The 19,259-nt window shown below is 38.3% G+C and overlaps 1 protein-coding gene across 8 annotated transcripts in view; it reads right to left on the bottom strand.

Annotated features, from left to right (window-relative positions):
• The window catches only part of LOC309602830 (dymeclin), a 222,469-nt gene that overhangs the window by 183,722 nt on the left and 19,488 nt on the right, over window positions 1-19,259 (bottom strand). For all 8 annotated transcript variants that reach the window (XM_082336826.1, XM_082336825.1, XM_082336822.1 and 5 more), the window contains 4 exons: window positions 13,966-14,018; window positions 13,190-13,283; window positions 11,735-11,868; window positions 5,112-5,184 (listed from right to left, as the gene is read on the bottom strand). In XM_082336826.1, the coding sequence (XP_082192952.1) occupies window positions 5,112-5,184; window positions 11,735-11,868; window positions 13,190-13,283; window positions 13,966-14,018 (354 nt within the window). The remainder of the gene's footprint in view (window positions 1-5,111; window positions 5,185-11,734; window positions 11,869-13,189; window positions 13,284-13,965; window positions 14,019-19,259) is intronic.

The following is a 19,259-nucleotide window of genomic DNA, read 5'->3' as shown; positions in this document are numbered from 1 at the left end:
TAATTTCTTTGGGTCTCATGCTTGTCTAGGCAATGGAGAAAAACGGCTTACGCCTGTCAGCCTGGTCGCTGTCACTGATTTGAAACAGTCTGCAAACTCTTAAGGTGTCAAAAAGAGATACACTTGACTTCAGTGCCTAGGTGTCTTTGCTGCTCAGGCCAGAGACCAAACCCAAATACTAGCAAGCGGGTGTTTTTCAAGATGCATCCAATATTATTCGTGAAAACAGGGCTGAAAGCTGTAACAGAGAAAGCAGGAGCTTGAATACGCAGCATGATGTATGATGAACACTACAGACCTCTGATACCATGCTCTGGGATTAGAAAGTTTGTTACAAGCTGAATGTAAGTTAAAGCTAGCCTAGTGAAAAGATAGGTCATTGAGAAACACTGACCTAAGTCTAAAATAAAAACAAAATCAGAACAGAAAGAAGAATATGTGATAAGAAAGGTTCTCCTGCTTACAGCCTTTAGACACTTAAGAGGCCACACATCTGCCATCAGAAAAGAGAAAAGGATCTAAGCGTGATAAAGAAAATCTTCCAAATAAATAATTTTTTTTTTATTTGCTGCACCAGCACAAGGTGCAGCCCCAAATAAAACTCCCTTTATACCCACCAGATCCCTCCTACACAGAGCACAACAGCCTTAAACTTTGAGGATCTTCAAAGTGCAGCAACACAAATCTCTTTCAGCTTGGATATTTTTGCTAGCTTCAACCTAAGTTTCAACAGATGAAAGCCTCCCTTTGATGATTACGCAAAGATGCCAAAAATGATGAAAGTCAAATAGCTCTTCAAATACTGGAGCTACTAGAACCTTGACAAAAGTTCCTTGAATAGTTCTTTTCTAAAAGGCACTATTCTGACCTATTGTTTTGAAAGTAACAAAAAAATTAAAATATGACACTCCTGAAATAGGAAAGAAAACGGTTCTTAACCTCTTCACTACTCACAATTAGCTAAGCATTTCGCACCATCTGTACATGGCATTGCTCCCACACTGCAATGATTCCGTAGAGCTTTATAATCAATTCTGTCGCCCTTCTTCCTCCTACGTTCAACTTTAAACCCCCAGGAAACGTAGTGAGCATCCTTAAATGAATCAAAACGTTGTCACCATTTAAATTTGGAAGTAACTAAGATCGCAACCTAAACCGATTGCAGCTACAGAAAATAATGGAATCTAGTAGAAACTTCTACTGGCACCACAGGGTGCTACTTAACAGTGATTTAACTACATCACAGTATTCCATTTTTCCTCCATACACATTTATAGTTTTTAATGATGTGAAAATGTACTGATAACAACCAGATGTTCAGTTATGTATACCAGCTCTTAACAAGCTGCTGAAAGAAGCCTTTATAATTTAAAGCTTTGGGAGCTCTATCTTGCAGCAAAATGTTAGTAATAGTTTCTACATAAGTCATACAATTAAACACTGAAGTTGCATCTTTTTGCTGACTATGCAGTTTTAATCATTAATGTACACTCTTGAGTGCTAACATTAACAAAACCAAAGAAAAAGCAGAGTATCGATAACATACCCAAGGGAGTCATAAATCAAACATCAACATACCATAACACAAGTGTTATAAGGGACTGCACAAGTCCAATTCTTGAAAAGCAATAATGCTGTTGTTTGTGTAAAATTTCTTAAAATCAAATGTTAATATGTGAAACCTTTTTCCTTGGCATTTTGCAAAATGCAGCAGAGCCTGTTTTTCAAAAGGGTAATTCAAGATCTTTTTAATAATTCTCGGATACAGACCCACAATGCTGAAGAGTGCCACGTCCCTACTACAACCTGTTTCAGCTATGCTGAGTGTTAACTGCCTTAAAGCACATTTGCCTTTCCCAGTACAAACTAACTTTGAGAAATAGCTTCTTAAATTCCTCGTAGACAATTCTGAGACACTTCTAGATATGCTTTGCTGTACATCTCTGCAGCCTTTCCCGACAGAAATCAACACATTTTGGTTCTTCAGTTATATTTCATAGTAAGGGATATGGAGAAGTAGGTTACAGACTTACCATTTGCTGTCTTCCCCATCTCACACCTTCCTTATTAATTCTGAGCTAGACTGTCCACCTGCATTTTCCTAGTATGTCTGTAGGTTATTCTGTAGCCAGACATGAGCTCATTCTGCCAAGGCTTCTGGTAGAGCAAGCTCAGAGGCGAGCAAGCTCTGCCCATGCTCAGGAAAGACTTGAGCCTTCATGAACTTGGTGCCCGTGCCAAGCCCAAAGTCTTACGCTTGCTCTTGGTCAGTCTGGATCACGGGTTAAGATTACATACCTGCCTGCAAAATACCACACACAGGTATCCTAAGCTCTCCTCCCAACAGTGCCTGTCGTCTTATGCATACATCTTCACAATGTGATACTCAACAGTGAAGAATAATAGGATCTACGTTAAAATCACAGATTTCTCACTACTCCACAATAGAATCTACACAGCATCATCCAGAAATCCTGTCCACTCTTCAGTAACACATTTGGAAAAAAAAAAAAAAAATTAAGACAGCACATCTGAAATTATAGAGAGAAAGAGGGGGGAAAAAAAAAAAAAATTATAGCACCTCTGAAGCGTACTACTTTCACCAAAAAGTACCTGACGTGACATTTAGAACAAATTCAAAAGCAAAGAGCATAAGACTGTTGCCAGGTGCCTCTGCTCCTGCATTTTGGACACGGAGATACGTCTTCCACGCTTTAAAAATAATCTTAGTATTTCAGTGAAGGAGAAAAAAAGAAGCTTAAACTGGGGTGTAGAGAAGCAATATATTTAGACAACAGCTGCCAGCTGTATCCACTCCTTCATGAAACTGCATCTACAGAACCCAAGGGACACACTAATTGTCACAATCCTCTGTTAAGGCTATTGAATGCTCCCAACAAAAACTTCGCTATTCTGAATGACGCTTCAAAGACAGGCTCAGCATGGAGATTTTAATGGTCTGTCACAACAAAAATTCATCTCTAATAGCAGCTTTACAGACACTCTGTTAGCCATGCCACTGTAAACTGCCAGAGATGCCTATCCTCTAGCAAATGATCTTAAGTCCTGCCACAGAAATCATTATGAGTTTGAATATTTCATGTATTCCACTCAGACATTCTATTCCTTCCCAAAATTCACACACTAGGCTTGTAATTTTCTTGATTTATTCCAGCCAAAGACAGAAACTAATTACTCCTTTGATACAAAATAGGGAAAGGATTTATAGTGTAAATCTGATCAGGGAGAGGGAGGGGAGTAAAAAGTAAACTCACTACTAAAATAATCCTGATCATTCTCCTGAAAAAAAAATAATATTAGAGTTAGCAAAAATATCTCAGCCTTATAACACCTTTGTGAAGAACAACGTTGGATTGTGTATTAGAGAAAGCAAGTTTTTCCGTATCTCCTTTCCCCTACCCTACTTCCCCTTCGATGATATGGGGATAAAATCATTAGTTAAGGTATTATCACATCATTAAACATATTGCACTGGTAAACAAGACAATAATATAAACTTTTGAAAGTGTAAGTATCTTACTAACAATTCAGTAGCATGCTATTTCAGGAAAATCTAGCTAAGAAAACTTATTTGACAAAAAAACCCAAACAAAACCAAAGCAAAGACCTTCCACATCAATCTCTTATGAAAAGTGAGTATGTTTTCAATATAGCTGAACATTAAAGATTATAGACAGGCTTTATAACATCTTCTTTTTTAATAAGCCATTATCATCATTATATTGTATGGTAAACTAAGTGCTTTCAACAGCTACTTCCATTCCCAGCAACCACATTCACAGAAATAGAGATGCTGAAAGGTTCAGTTGCTGAAAAGGGTTAAGAACAATCATGCCTGTAAATCTTTTTTCTGCCAGAAAGACAGAATAAATGATACTGGACTCCACACACACATTGGGACTTCCAAGAAAGAAAAATAAAACCCTGCAGGATTTATGAACTTGCCCATATATCGCAGTCCTTTCACCCCTTTGTACTTCCTCTAATCTGTTCCAAACAAAAAGTGTATCTGTTCCAGGAAACCCTGACAAGCGTTGCAGAATGACGCTCTAAATCATATCACTAATTCATTACACACTACCTACCCGAACCCTCATGTAATGTTGACAGAGTTGTATTTAATGAGAGCAATGTTTCAAAAACTATTGCATCTTTGTCAGGTTTCCAACCAGAAGAACAATCCAAAGTACAAAAACTAAATCATCAGCAGAGCTATATACTACACTATAATAGATAATCTGAAACTCTTTCAAAGCTGTGATGCTTTAATTGGGGCACTACCTTTTAGGCACAGACTACAATGCAATTTAACACAAAAGACACTGCTAACAGTGTCCTTGCAAAGTTTACCATGGAAAAAAAGAAGTTAAAATTTATCAGGACAGGGGTGGAAAAACATTTTTATTTCCGAAGAAAAAAGTTCTTCATATAATACTGAAGCATGTTTCATGACACGCATCCCAATGGGACATGGAATGAACATCTCTCAGATATAACAGATGCATGAAAAAAAGGCATGTAAACAAATCTGGAGATCCACAGAAACATTCCACTTACTCATTTCTCTTCTCTCTCTTTCAGACATCAATTCGTTGGTATTTCAGAAATTAGTATAAATAAGTCATATGACTGACTTAATGCACACACAGTTCAAAAACCCACACATCTGCAGAAGAGGAGCTTTTGTTTGCACCTTGCTGCATCCCCCAGAGATGAAGTGACACCTCCAATGTACCTCTCCCTGTACAATTAGCACAACCATTTCTAGCCAAAAGTTTGCAGTAACCATCTGCGTGCTGACAGAGGTACCTGAAACAAACATCACAGCTCCTACAAAATAAAACAGGATAACTTCTGTTGATGGTTTGAACTGTTTTTGAGATGCTGATCATGTACTTCTTCCAACAGAATATTCAGGGCTGGCAGTGGCAGCAAATTATCATGATCAGTACTGCACCATCACATGGAGCATTCAAATATGAGCATACATGATAACCACATCACTCTAAGTTTTATATTCTCTCAAATGCTCAGTTTATACACGGGGGGGGGGGGGGGGGGGGGGGGGAGAGAGAAAAAAGACAACTTACAAGAGGGGAATTTCAACAATGAGCTGGATGAGGCAACACAGCAACTCTTCTATGAGGTCTTCAGACTCTGTTCCTGCAAAGAAGCATACCAAAGGTTTTCTGGATTTTCAAATACCAAAAGAAAGGATAGATTTAAATACATAGAACCAGACAATCAATATTTTAATTAAGGAACAAACACTAGAAGAGAAATTCTACCTGTTTAAGACGACAGCATTCTTTCCTGAAATAGAAGGCACTTGGGCTTATCACCAGAGAAAATGGTGATGCTAAGCCTTTTATATACAAAATAACCAACTAATAACAATTGGAGAAGTTAAATGAGATATTGGTATTGTAGGAATATGCTAATATTAAGCACATCAAGACTTACTTTACTACCTAAGTTCATATTAAATAGTGTTATTACTAACAGTTGAACTGATCACTAGTGACTTCTCACTGGTCCACAGTTCTAGTCCCCTCTCAAAATTCCCTGCACTGTGTGTATTTCCCCACCCCTTTTTTTAATCCCAAGTGAAGAATAAGCAGAGACAGACAGAAAACAGTTTCATTTGTCTAACACACACTGAACAATATTCAAAATTGTGATCTGTCAAATGAATGCAGCCTACAGTACGCATCACTGCTGCTTTTAAGCAGTTAAATCTACACGCTATTTTTTCATGAATACACATTTATGTATTGAAGAGGTTTTACACATTTATGTATTGAAGAGGTTTTACACATTTCAATGACAAGTAAGAATTCATTTTAAGTGAGCAGAAACTATTCTCTACTCAAACACGATGTGACAAAATGCATGGGATGACTAAAAATTATTTAAAAAATGCAACTATTCTAAGCAATAAAACTGGTGGTATTTTACATTAGCACTGCAATTTTTTAAAGCAACTGTAACAAAAGACTTGCGAGACTTACTGAGGAAAAAGCTTATTAAATCATGTGAAGTTGTCATATAATACTAAAAAAATAGAAGATAAGTCTCTTGGCTCATTAGGATTTTTTCTGCTTTCAAAATAAAATTATAAAGAGGAACCTACAACACAAGGAAGTGTAGGGCTTTATAGTGCTGAATGGCCTAACAGCAGGCATAGTTTTTCCCCTCTGCGTTATCCGATAGGCATTACAGCACTGCAGCACAATGATTACCCAAATGCTTGTTTATTTTGTATTTTCACATAAATACACCCTGCAATAAACACAATATTATACCCAGGTTACGGTGGTGTCACTCTGTTTAACCCAAGTTTGTTCTTAAATCCAGAACTCAATTTTAAGAAGCACACCTGAGGGAATATTCACAATAAAGCAAAATTATTTCTTTCCACAATCAGTTTATTAAAAACACATTAAAAATTGTCACCTAGTGAACTGCACATTCTAAAGGAAATCAGTTTTTTATCACGGAAACATGGTTTGCTTTATATAGAATCCCCCATGACTAACACAATGTAGCTCCTGTTAGTAAAAACCAAGAACTGCTAGGAGTATTTAACCTTCGACAGAAACCACCGCCAACAATAAGGCTCAGATAATGTATTCTACAGTAATTTGAACGTGACAGTTTCCAAAATTTTCCGAATCCAGAAAATGCTTATAGAGCAAGGCTGCTATTAGTTCCCAAAAGGTATCTAATTTTTTCTCTTGACAATTGAGGAAAGGGAAGAGGAGAGAGGAAAAAGGATGAAGAAAGTAGAGAGATTGCATTTTAAGAATATTATTTCTTCCGTCATGCTATATACACAACTCATTTGAAGAGAAAATAATGTTATTTGAATATGAAAGAGAGCTTTTCTCCCATACTACATTCAAATAAAGCAAGAAAATATTGGGTTAGCACAATCACGTAGAATGGAAGATGTTACTCTTTCCTGCTCTGTTCTCAAACTATTTTTCTCTTTTAAAAAAAAAAGCTTAATTGCTGTAATCAATGTCATTCAGCTACAGTAATTAATGTATCCTTTTCCCCATTGAGGCACACGCATTCTTGTTTAATTCTTGTCTTGCCAAGACAATGAGGCGGACACATGCCAAATCTGTAACGTGAGAGAGAGCTATAAACATGGAACACTATGTGTTTTCATAAACAATGTCTTTTTCAATAGCAGGACAAAGACAACACACACAATATTAATTCACATTAATAGATCACAAACTTGGATCAAAAGACATGTGTAAAGCCTTGGGGAAAACAAGTAAAGGGTGAATCTGTCCAGGTAAGATTAGGGCAGACTTGCAGAGAGAGGAATCATAGGTGCATCTTCTAAACTCTACGGCATTGCAGAAGCAACCGCAAGCACACACAGTTTTTAGAATGTCCAGTTACACTGAAGCACCATTTTTCATTAGCTATATTTAAGTCCTCAAACATGTGGATTACTCGCATTGTGGGTTTTTTGGCTTTTGGTGGCGTTTCTTTGTTTTGGGTTGCTTTTGTCTTTTTTTTTTTTTTTTTAACATTGAAAAAATAATACTTTGTGTTTAACTTTTTCAAAGCTACACACATTACAGACGCTGGATTAGCAGACACTACACAGGCAAAATGGCTTATCCAGAGGAAAGTATACATGCCAGGAGACTCCACTCCCAGTAAAACCAGCCCAGCACCATCTTTGGCCATGATACATGGTCTAACATGAACATTAAAACAGTCTTTCTTCTCAAGAACCTAACTACTACGTTTTCAAGACTTGATGTGAGCTGTTATAGCAGCTGGATGTACCCAATGTTAATAAGATATTCAGGCATAGCAAGGTATAGCCTCAGTGTAGATGCTACTTCTTTTTCTGCCCTGTTGCTCCTACAGGTAGGATAGAACCTGGACATCAGCAACGAAATAATTTGTTACTTGTAAAACAGTACCTAAGGCCTCATTCATTCACTTCATTACACAACCAGCAGACTTAAGGCTTCTTTGGGTTTTGTGGTTTCATCTTCAGCTCTGAGGACTCTCAAAAGCTCCCAGCTTTCCCTTAAGAGCGTTAAAAATGAGTCCATGAACTAATTGCCATCCCTCATCTCCTTATATGATAGCTGAACACTCATGAAATCATTTAAGGATTGCAGTAAATGTATTGTTATTTATTCCCCCCTTCTATGCCCTCTTATTTGCTATAATACACCAAATACAGTCCCTAGCAGCCTTGTGATAAAAACTTCTCTACAGTGAATGAATAAAGTTTCCTACTACAGGTCAGGGAAGAGGTTGAATGAATTGATGGTTTGATTTAGAATACAACACACAGCATATGCTCTCTTACCCCTCTTACCTCTCTTACCCCAGTACAGGTAAAGACCCCGCAGGAATTATGGGATACACAGAGTGGAAGCCTCACCGAAAGATGAATGATTTGCATTAGCGAGACTAACTCCAGCTTCAGATCAGCACATGCTGAGGCCAGTGTAGGATTTATTAATATTAGGATTTTTTTAGCTGACTCTTAAAGAATATGGTTTAAGTCTCTATAAGGATTTTCCTACAATCAAAATTGTGCAATACCCCCCAAAGTTGTACACAACTCCCGGTTACGGATGAAGAGGCAAAGGTTGCACTTCCTGGGCTAAAGAACCATCTGAAAACTGCCGAGAGGAACAAACTCCTATTGATGGGCTGTTCTTGAAGGAAATCAATAAGCAGTGCTGTAGTGGGGACTTGATCCTCTGCAATTTGTTCATTACAACTTTATAATGGCAGGCTACAACATATCCATGCACTCAAACTTTTTGCAAAATGAAAAACCTTGATAACCACATTTTATGACACAAAGCACAACTGCACAGCTTTTGTGCAACTGAGTGCAAGTACATGAATTGCAAAACCTGGGAGGAGAATCCTTCCAGACAAGACAGTTATCCACAAGGCTAACTAAACCATAGTGGCTGTGTTACGTATAATCTGTCAAAATACAAGGCATACTGCCGAGTAGCCAGCGACAAGGATATTTTCCATACATCATTACTATCATACACCGTACATTTCTGCCTGACGTACTGAGTATCGCACAGCAGGTGCCGATGCTCTGATCGACTGCAACGTGAGCAGCCCGATGTGCTGACACTGCAGTTACGCACTCCGAGTCCCCAGGTGCTATATTTAAACTCGGAGAACATGGTACTAGGATATATTCTCAGGCTAGGAGGGAAAAAAAAAAAAAAAGTGATGCTCATAGTTTAAACAGGGAAACAAACACCACCACACAGTGATTTCCAAAGGAGTTTTAAGGTGATGCTGAAAAGAACCATTACCTTTTCTCAGAAGGCTGCGAGATTGAACAAGGCGTACAAAAACGGATCATAGGAGAGAGAGGTTGTTTGTGCTGCGGGTTGGTTGTACTGTTCTTTCCAATAACTACTCACCAGCCATTAAGAAAATAAGCAAATAGTACTTCAAAATTCAGACACACTATTAAAGCTTTTACCTATATGCATGTTTCATTTACATTATATAATTAATATAATAATGTTTTGTATAAGGTTTGTTTTATCATGCCCGCACTTGAAAAATAGTAAAATAATATCAAGTTCTGGGAAACGAAAAGACAGCAAGGACAACTAAGAAGGATTTAGATTTTTATAAAGCGTGCTCACCAAAGATAGCGTTAAGTATGTACAATTTGAGTAAAAATAGCCATAGATTTGTGTAAACTTCACAATAACAAGGCATGCTCTAGTTTCCAAAGAATAAAAGAAAATTCAAGGAAGCTACACTTGACTTAATTATGAAAATACAAAAAAAAACATTTCATCTTTTTCCGCTCACTATTATAGGCCCTAGCACAACAGCATTTTATTACACTGTTAATGATACATCACTTTTCCTATAGCTAAGTATAAAAGCTTTAGGAAGGCATTCACTTTACTATAATACTCTATATAATTTTAAAAAATCCAGTGTGAAGATTTGTTAGGAGCAAAAGATGATGGCTATGTAAACACAGCACGTTATGAACCTCAACTCCTTGAAGAAGGTCACAAGGACCTCCTCCAACTGGAAACCCAAGTCAAAAGCCACAGCGGACTCGAGCCGTGGCTGAGCGGGGAGAGCCGAGGAGGAGCTCGTTTCCAGCCTCCATCCCCTCCTCTCTCCAGCAGACCACACACAATTACCTTCCTAATCAAGAACATCCAGCGAACAATCTGCTCAAAGATAATTGCTAAGTACGTTTGCCATCAATATGCACGAAATTATCGCTAATAAATGTCACTGTGAATTACAGTCAAGTGCTACTAGACATGGTATAAACATGGATCTACCCCAGTGACAAGAATCACTTTTCACACCATGCTGCGAGGAACTCCCAGCGTAAGGAATAAAGATCCTGGGGGTTCAAGCTAACAAAACATCTCCGCTTTTCCATCCGTTTTACTGTGCTACACTCTACCACTGAAGCAAGAAGTGGGCAATTTTTTTTAAACCAAGGCTGCAGCCCATAGGCAGTCTGTAATGATAGCTTATAATAAGCAGGTGTTACTTTCTAATGCATCGGTTAGGTGACTTCATTCTTGGAGATTACTCACCACAGTTTAAATACATTAAACCATTTCAACATGTAGCACTTAATCTTTTGGCACCAGAAGTCTGATTTCCCCAGAGCAACGTCAGGCGCCAAGGGGTTAAACAGATTTTAATGAACAGTTTTCGCTATTCAATGAGCAAGCAGCTATCAGGCATTCTCGACACGTGTCCTTGCTGGACTGACTGTTGAGGGAAACAGACATTCGGATACTTTTGGTTGTTCTTCCACAACCCACTCGCACTGAATTAGCATTCTGATACCAGCCCTTTTTGCCAGAACATTTTTGGCTTTATGCAATTAACAACATGCAATTACAAACTCAACCGTATCTTTACAACAAAGGAAAGGAAATCAAGGCTCCTGTGCCAGCATTATCCATCATGTGTTCTGTACGAGCATCTTGATACACAAAGATTTGTGGCAGCTGAAGAAGAGCGTTACTACATTTCAAACTGTATGATAATGACTAAAGCTAAGGTAGGCCTACAGCATCACTTCTGAACAACTATTTAAAGAAATGCCAAATGAAGTTTGTAAATAAATGACCATGTTAAATTTAATACAAATCTTTACAGAAAAAATAAACCAAAGAACTTAAACCCTGCTCTAGGCCTATTTTGCTATAAGAACCTCTAACATGCCAATAGCTTGTTAATAAACATTTAATTCTAGCAGAAGATGACAGTCAATATGTAATGAAAAGCTCTCATCACATTTTGAAGGTGCTCTCTTTCACATGTACGATACAAAGGAAGACGCTTTACACCAGATTACTTCAGACCCCAATGAAAGTCAGGCAGTTTTACTATTGACTACATACTTTCAATCTCACAGATTGTCCCGAACAGTAAACATGTTGTATGTAACCTCATTGGTACTTCATTTCTAGTTTCAAAGCAAAGTTTGGGATTCTTAGTCTAAACAAAACATAGAATCATAGAATTACTTAGGTTGGAAAAGACCCTTAAGATCATCGAATCCAACCATTAACCTAACACTACCAAGTCCACCACTAAACCATGTCCCTAAGCACCACGTCTACAAACATCAGAACTTTTTAGTTTCTTGTGGGATATTTGTTTCACTAGCACTAGTTATACCTACCATATGAGCCTGGTGCTTTCTCTTCGTAAGTAAAATGAAGTTGCAACTCCTCTTCTGACATTTGACTGATGAATACTTTCAGCAAACAGCAAATAATGAACAGGGCATTGTGAGCCTGCCATATAAAGAGGTGGCTAGAAAAGAAGCAGAAACAAACAAGAATCAGTAATGCTTACCCATGAACATACATCAGAACCCACAAGAAAATAGAGGCCAGAGTAGACAAAGGGGTTCCTACAGATGAAGCAAGGAAAAGCCAAAGTGCTTAAGCAAGGAGTATTCAGCTGATGCCACAGCAAACAAACTGGCAATCTATTTAAAAGTAGTATTTTTTTCTTCCCCTAAGAGAATACAATCTTATTCCTAACTAAGTTTGTATTGTTAAAAACACCACAGTTGCCAGAAGTACCACTCTTTGAAGAGTGGTACTCAGCGTACTTCTAAAGGTTTCCAGATACCATGGACAAAGGTCCCCAGACATTTGAAAATTTCCAACAGCTTCCATATGAAAGCTACTCTGGCCTCCCTGAACCTTAGTGCTTTTCCCAGTCAAATAGCCTTCGATGACTATAGGCATTTATGGATTTCAGGAGCACAATATAGCAAGATTTTTCTGTGCAACACACATGTATTTTCCAAGTTTTCCGAATGCAAGGGGAATATAGCTTCATACCATTTTCTTGAGTCCCAATAAGCAACTGCTGGGAAGCCCATACAACAGCTTATAGTCAAGCTCTTGCTTGAAGCTATATTTTCCAAGTATTTTTGGATTAAAGCAGCAGGAGCTATCCAGGCAGGAATAACTTCTTTTTCCAGATACAAGCAAAAAGGTTGAGGGCAGTCCTGGGAGCAAGGGGGCATTAAAAAGGAAGTCTTCCTTTTTGAAGTCCCAGATCTGATGAGAGTTGGACATTTGTCTATGGGTGTTGGGGAACAATTACAGAAAGCTTGCTGGAAAAACTATACAGTGCTGCACGCATAACCTCTTGGGAGTTCCTTCCTACCGCTGAAAGGGACAAGCAAAACTAATGACAGTTGCATGATATAATTTGAAGGCAATGTCCGTCTTTATACAGAAGTTTGTGTTCAAATCCAATCCAATTTAAAATATTTCCAAGATAAAATATTGGTTCACACATTAAGATTTAGATTTTTAAACAGCTCTAAACCAGTAGTAACCAGAAGTTACACCGTTTGTACACAAATGCAATTATATAATACACAGGACAAACACAAACATGTCTTTTTCCCCAACAACCTATTTACCTATTACACTTAACCTTCTGTGTCTGGAAAAGTACTAGATCCTTGTTCTGTTTCAAACAACAATTTAAGACAGTTGTAAGTTTTGGTCTGTGATTATGCTAACTAGCAAAGCAAAAAACTCAAGGGCTAGCAGCAAAAGGAACATTTAAAAAGTTAAATGGCACACGCAGCTTTTTTCCAGGTACTTACTTCTGACATTCTGCTGAAATTTTTAACTCTTTGGTTCTAGAAAGAAAGACTTTAATCAATGACCCAAGGTTTCCTGTTCGAGGATTCTTTTCAACTAGAGGAGAAAAAATGACATATGATTATATAGCATGCATAAGTTGACACTATTTAGTTCAAGCAATACATAGAATGAAACCAAATTTCAATGTCTTAAATATTTCTACATAAAGCACAGTATGTCTGTTTTTCTGTACAGCTGTCGTTCTTCTTTTAAGATTCTCCAGTACATACCTTACTACTCCATAATTGTTCCCTAAACACACTTCTCATCCTAGATTTAAAATATCCCAAATGTGGAGCTCATACTGCTTCCTTTCCAAGACTTGTCTACAGCACAATAGTCTCCTGTCAGAAAACTGGGCAGGTTTTCACAACTAGCTTTTACCTTCTTGAAACATCGTTGATCACATTTATATTATCCTCCTTTTGTCCTCTGATTAATTCTTTCCCCTTACTGATCAGCTTAGAGGGCAGAGGGAAAGAGACGGAGTAGGGATGGAGTTATTTGTTTTAAACCTTTCAGTCATTTCAAGTCTACAGAACAGTTAACGATGGAAGTTTCTAAAAGTCTGGGAGATTATAGATATATAAACACACTCTTCACACTTACATCTTACTAGTGGAACACATTCAAGTAGAGTTAAATATACTGAAGACATGGATACGCACATAAATGCTGTTTCTTAATTTTTCTGATCAAGCACATGGAAAAAAGTTAAGATGTCACAATTTCTCACCTAAAGACTTGCAGACTGAGATTGTAGCTTCTTCCAAGAGCTTTAAGTCAGCACTAGGAGAGGGGGAAAAGAAAATAAACATGATTACACAAGGAAATGGGTTACTGTACTTGAAGTGAAAATTCATTACGAAACAGTTGTAAAATATTTCTGTGAAGCACTTAATTTTACCAGTCCATTAGCTGGTTTACATAGACACCATAGAAGCACAGAATGGTTGAGGTGGGAAGGGACCTCTGGAGGTCATCTTGTCCAACCTCCCTGCTCAACCAGGGCCACCTAGAGCCACTTGTCCAGGACCACGTCCAGGTGACTTTTGAATGTCTCCAAGGACAAAGACTCCACAACCTCTCTGGGCAACCCATTCCAGTGCTCGGTCATTCTAGTATCAGGCAGGACAACATGCATTTGAAGTACAGTGACTACAAAACAGGAAACTAATATTCAAAAGTGAATTGTTTGTCTAAGTGAAATGATGTCACTACATCATTTGTGTTACTACTACTTTTATGGCTTCAATGCTGCCATGCTTAGCTTTATGCCACTGAAAATACATATGGAACAGCAGCCTACAGAAAGGACTTGATTTTTTACAGGAACTATCATATGAAATAAAAACTTTTTAAAAAGCATAAATTAAAGAATCCTCAACCCGACATTTAACCTCAAGCTAAGAACCACCTTCCTTTAACTAATGTTACTATACGAATGCAACAATCACATCAGATACACCAAATTTTTCATAACTTCATTAATTGCCTGTTGGTATGCCTCAATGAAAACCATCAGCTGAAAAGAACAATAACGCACTAACGCAGAACCTGCCAACAACCACTGAAAGTAAACACCAGCTGCATCAAACACATAAAGAGACATTTATATACTCCTATCACTACAAATCTACCAGTACAGAGTAACTGATCCCTGGAAAAAAACCAAAAGAATACATGGGAAGTATATTTTTCCTTAACAGATGGGGAAAAAAAAGACAAATAATAATCAGATATTGTGTCCAATGCCCCATTAAGCACTATGAAGGTGTCCCAATATTAACACCAAAAGGGAAACCTGTCCCAGTGTTTCACCACCCTCATAAAAAATTTCTTCTTCATATCTAGTCTGAATCTCCCCTTTTAGTTTAAAACCATTACCCCTTGTCCTATTGCTACAGGCCCTACTGCTAAGGATATCAGAGAAGACTGTACAGCCTCTATAGAGGCTCAATTAACATACAGTCTAATCTACAGGAATGACAGTCCTTCTGAAGTTCCCCAGATTAAAAGTCAGTCAGAAAAAAAAAAAAAACAGCTCAATGCTTGCAGACATAACATAGTATGTAATACAGGCTGAACAATTTCAGAGCTCATGCAGCAACATCCTTGTAATTAAAAGGTATGAAAATCACCATCCTCAGAATAAATAGGAAAGTAGCAACGTAATGAAACCTGCATAATTACAAAGCCTATAAAAGTCAGTGGTACGGCCTCCATTCAAGCACTCTTCTCATATAAAAATATTGCAAAACTTAATCCTGCCATAATTAGATTGCCAAAGTCATCATTGCTTCTTCAGTTTTCTGATGAGTACCGCATGCACTCTCTCTGTCCCACCTGCTCAACCCCGTCTTGGCAACTACCTGCAGCTCTGCCAGTGAACTTCTAAAAGGCAGTGGTGGGGCAAACAGCCCCCCTTCTTTCTGTTTTTAAATTTAGATGGTAATCCAGTTTACAACACAGTCCTAAGAACTGTTGCATCAACCTGAGATTAACTGAGAGCCCCCAAAGCAGCTGCACTGCTCAAAACCCATGTGGAGCCGTGCTCTTGGAAGCTACTGAGTTTGTCTGAGCTGTGCCCGACCTGAGGACTAGACGAGGAGGTAAGGATATTGGCAGAAACAGCAGCCAAAAGAATTATTTCAAAACTTTTCAATAGGAAATGCTTCAAGATAGAGACATCAAACAAATTAAGTTTTAAGATGTCTGCAAATTTTCCGGTATATCAGACCAATCTACTGTGTAGCGAGTTGACAGCAGAGACAGGACTTCACCTACAGCTGAATATCCTAAGACAACTTTAGATTATGCAGATTGGTTTTTTTGGATATCAAATATCAGCATTCTTTCCTCCCTTATAAATTGCTTTGCAACATAAGTTTCAAAAAGAACAAACTTACACTTTTATATATGCTTTAAAAACATTAGATTTAGTCTCAAAGGTGGTCTCTCATTTCAGTGTTAAAACATGCAGAGTAATTAAAAACAAATGGTATAAATCTAGAACACGCCTTCAGCAACTACAGACAACACTGTTTTCTCGGTCTATGTGAAACAAGGACTTTTTGCACTTTTTTTTTTTCTTAAATAACTTCTAAATTTGTCCAGATGGCTGCTTGTCATCAGCATGTATTCCTTCCTAAGGGCAGACGGGCAGGGTGAATATTATATTGGACACCAACTCAGTAGAGAGTTCTTAGGTACCGAATAATCGTAATCCAACACAACGTGACCCACCTCCCACCATCCAAAGATGCTGGGGACTTCCGTAATACAGACCGAGTGATTACTGTAATTGCTCCAGGATTTAAACCTTAAATGTAGACATTCAGCTTTTAATTACGGTTCATTTTCCCCGTCGTTTCTAAGCAGTTAGGTTTTAAAGTATAGCATTCTTACAGGTTTTCACTTCCTCCCTTTGAGTTATTAAAAACCACACAAAGTCCTCAAACAAATTCCATAGAGTTGCCCAATTTCTACAAGTTGTCAGGATCAAAACCAGTGACAAATCAAGCATGACCTTCAGATCTTCAGCAAAGCTTTAGCACTTGAGTCATTCTTTTTTTACCAAAATGAAGTTTAATGTTTGAAAATTAACTAGAGCCCATTCCCCCTTCTTAACAAGAACACAGAATTTAATTTTGCCGTCCTCAAGACTAGGCAACGTCATCTGCAAAATTTCAGTACACACAGACACACACACAGACACACACACAGACACACACACAGACACACACACAGACACACACACAGACACACACACAGACACACACACAGACACACACACAGACACACACACAGACACACACACTCTGAAATGGTGTTCTTACACTCAACAAAAGTAATACTACTTCCACATCGCCACAGATGGATTCATGGAGAGCGTACAGTGGAGGGGTACAAAAAATAGCAGCCCATTTCCAGGTACCAGGAGCAAAGGTTAGCAGTGGCTTTCTTTCCTTCTCTTGGGCAGGAAAGAAAAGCGAGAGACAGGGAAAAAGCTGCCTGCCTATTTTTTTGTGCTGTGAAGGCAGGATATATATTATATTAACACTTAGGCAGAAAATGCCAGAGCCAAGATTCATAAGGTGGCACAAAAGAAATGCTACAATCAGCTATGGTATTGACTTTGCTCTACAGTCCCTGTGGAGATGACATCTGGTTAATGAATGAATGGAAACCTAACACTAAAACATCCGTCCTTTCATTAATCCACAGAGCAGTCCTAGTAGTATTCCAACTATTTTTCAGCACTAACAACAAGAGCAAGCACTGGCAGAGTGAAGCTCCTTTACTGCACTGATCACAAATAGAAGTTCCAATTCTCTCTGAAAGCTCTCACCCGAGGAATACAGACTGCCTTGTTGCCAAGTATTTGTGTATATACCTAGACATATATTTTAGGAGCTCACTATTCAGGACAAAAAAAAAAGTCTAAAATGTATTTAAATTGATCCTCTTCAACATATTACATCTAATTGTAATGAAATACCTATGGGAGGATCCAGGGGAAAACAACCTTTCAGAAAAGAAAAGGAAAAAATCCCACACATTTTCCACTCTGCAATTTTATCTACCAAGAACTGGGAAAATAAAAATTACACTTTTTCAGAACTGAAAAGAAGCTTCTGAAAGACAATATTTTCTAGAACATATAAAAATAGAAGAGAGATTCATTAGGGAGGGAGGAGTAAAATATCATCTGGTCTGTGAGGATCGTTAGTATATTCTCAACAAGAAAAAGATTATCCTTTCCTAGCAATAAGCAAGCAGCAAGGTAAGTAAACCCCTCCTGCTGCTTGATGGCACTGCTGAGCATCACTAGGAGAAACCCAGGCACCCCAGTAACACCCAGTAAGCCCTGCCATGGAGGAGACACCACTTTGGAAGGTGTTCACGTGCACACGGCAACAAACACCAGCTTCAGGCCACAGATCTTTAATATAATGATTGCAGTGATCTGGGTGAGTTTGTACATGTAATCATCTATTTCAACTGGCACTACCTGAAATGCACCATTTGGTTTTGGGAAAGTAGTACGTAACCCAATCACATTTACCAGTTCTACAGTTTTCTGAAGCACAAGCAAAAGGTATCACCCAGTGTGGAGATTCAAACCGGTTGTGAGCACTGGGAGAAACACTAAGGATTCAAAGAAAAGTACACTTAACCACACAGCCTTGACTGGCTCATTCAGATCCAAGTAAACGTGTGAGGTGCAGGACTGCTTCCCACAGACTTCAGGGAAAAATTCCAGGCTTCACAGGAATTCCCGGCTCATCCTGTGATCTGGTGGCTAGCATTTTCAAAGTCCTTTATAAAAGCAAGAAATTATTTTATTTGCTTTTTTATGTAGAGAGTAGGCCCACGGACTTCAGCAAAAGTATAATTAATAACAATAGTGAAATTTGCTTCCTGACAGCACAGACTTCTTTAAAGAAAATGGTTTTATCTTGTTTTATTCTAAAGGCATCAAAACATGAGAGGTTTAGCAGTGGCAGTGATTATTGTCTTGTAACATCTCAACATGGCCAACAGTAAGATTATTTTGCATACCAATTGTCACTCCAAACCCATCTACACACAGGAAGCATCTGCGTGACACCAGGTATCGCACATCAGCGGCAGGAGTAAAAAGTAATCAAGGGTAATCCCCTCCTGCAGGAAAGAGGACAGCACGACCACTACACCTACTCCATACAATAGGGACTCCATGCTAGGAAAGGGAGAGAAGAAATCAAAATCAAGTTCAAACTTGCAAGCTCAAGTACTGCCCCTCTGATACTAGAGGTCACCTCTTTTTCCAGATACAAGAGTTCAATCCCTCAAACCTGTACTGTCATAAAAATGCCATTTGGGAATTTGATGCACACACACCCACTCAAACATACAGGAATAGAATCATAGAATCATAGCAACGCTAAGGTTGGAAAAGACCCATAAGATCATCGAGTCCAACCGTTAACCTATCACTGCCAAGTCCATCTATACCATGTCCTTGAGCACCGTATCTATTCGTTC

The sequence above is a fragment of the Platalea leucorodia genome (genome assembly GCF_965183815.1).
Source record: "Platalea leucorodia genome assembly, chromosome: Z".
NCBI lineage: Eukaryota > Metazoa > Chordata > Aves > Pelecaniformes > Threskiornithidae > Platalea > Platalea leucorodia.
Note: the sequence above shows the minus strand (reverse complement) of the source record. Positions and strands in the feature narration are given on the sequence as shown.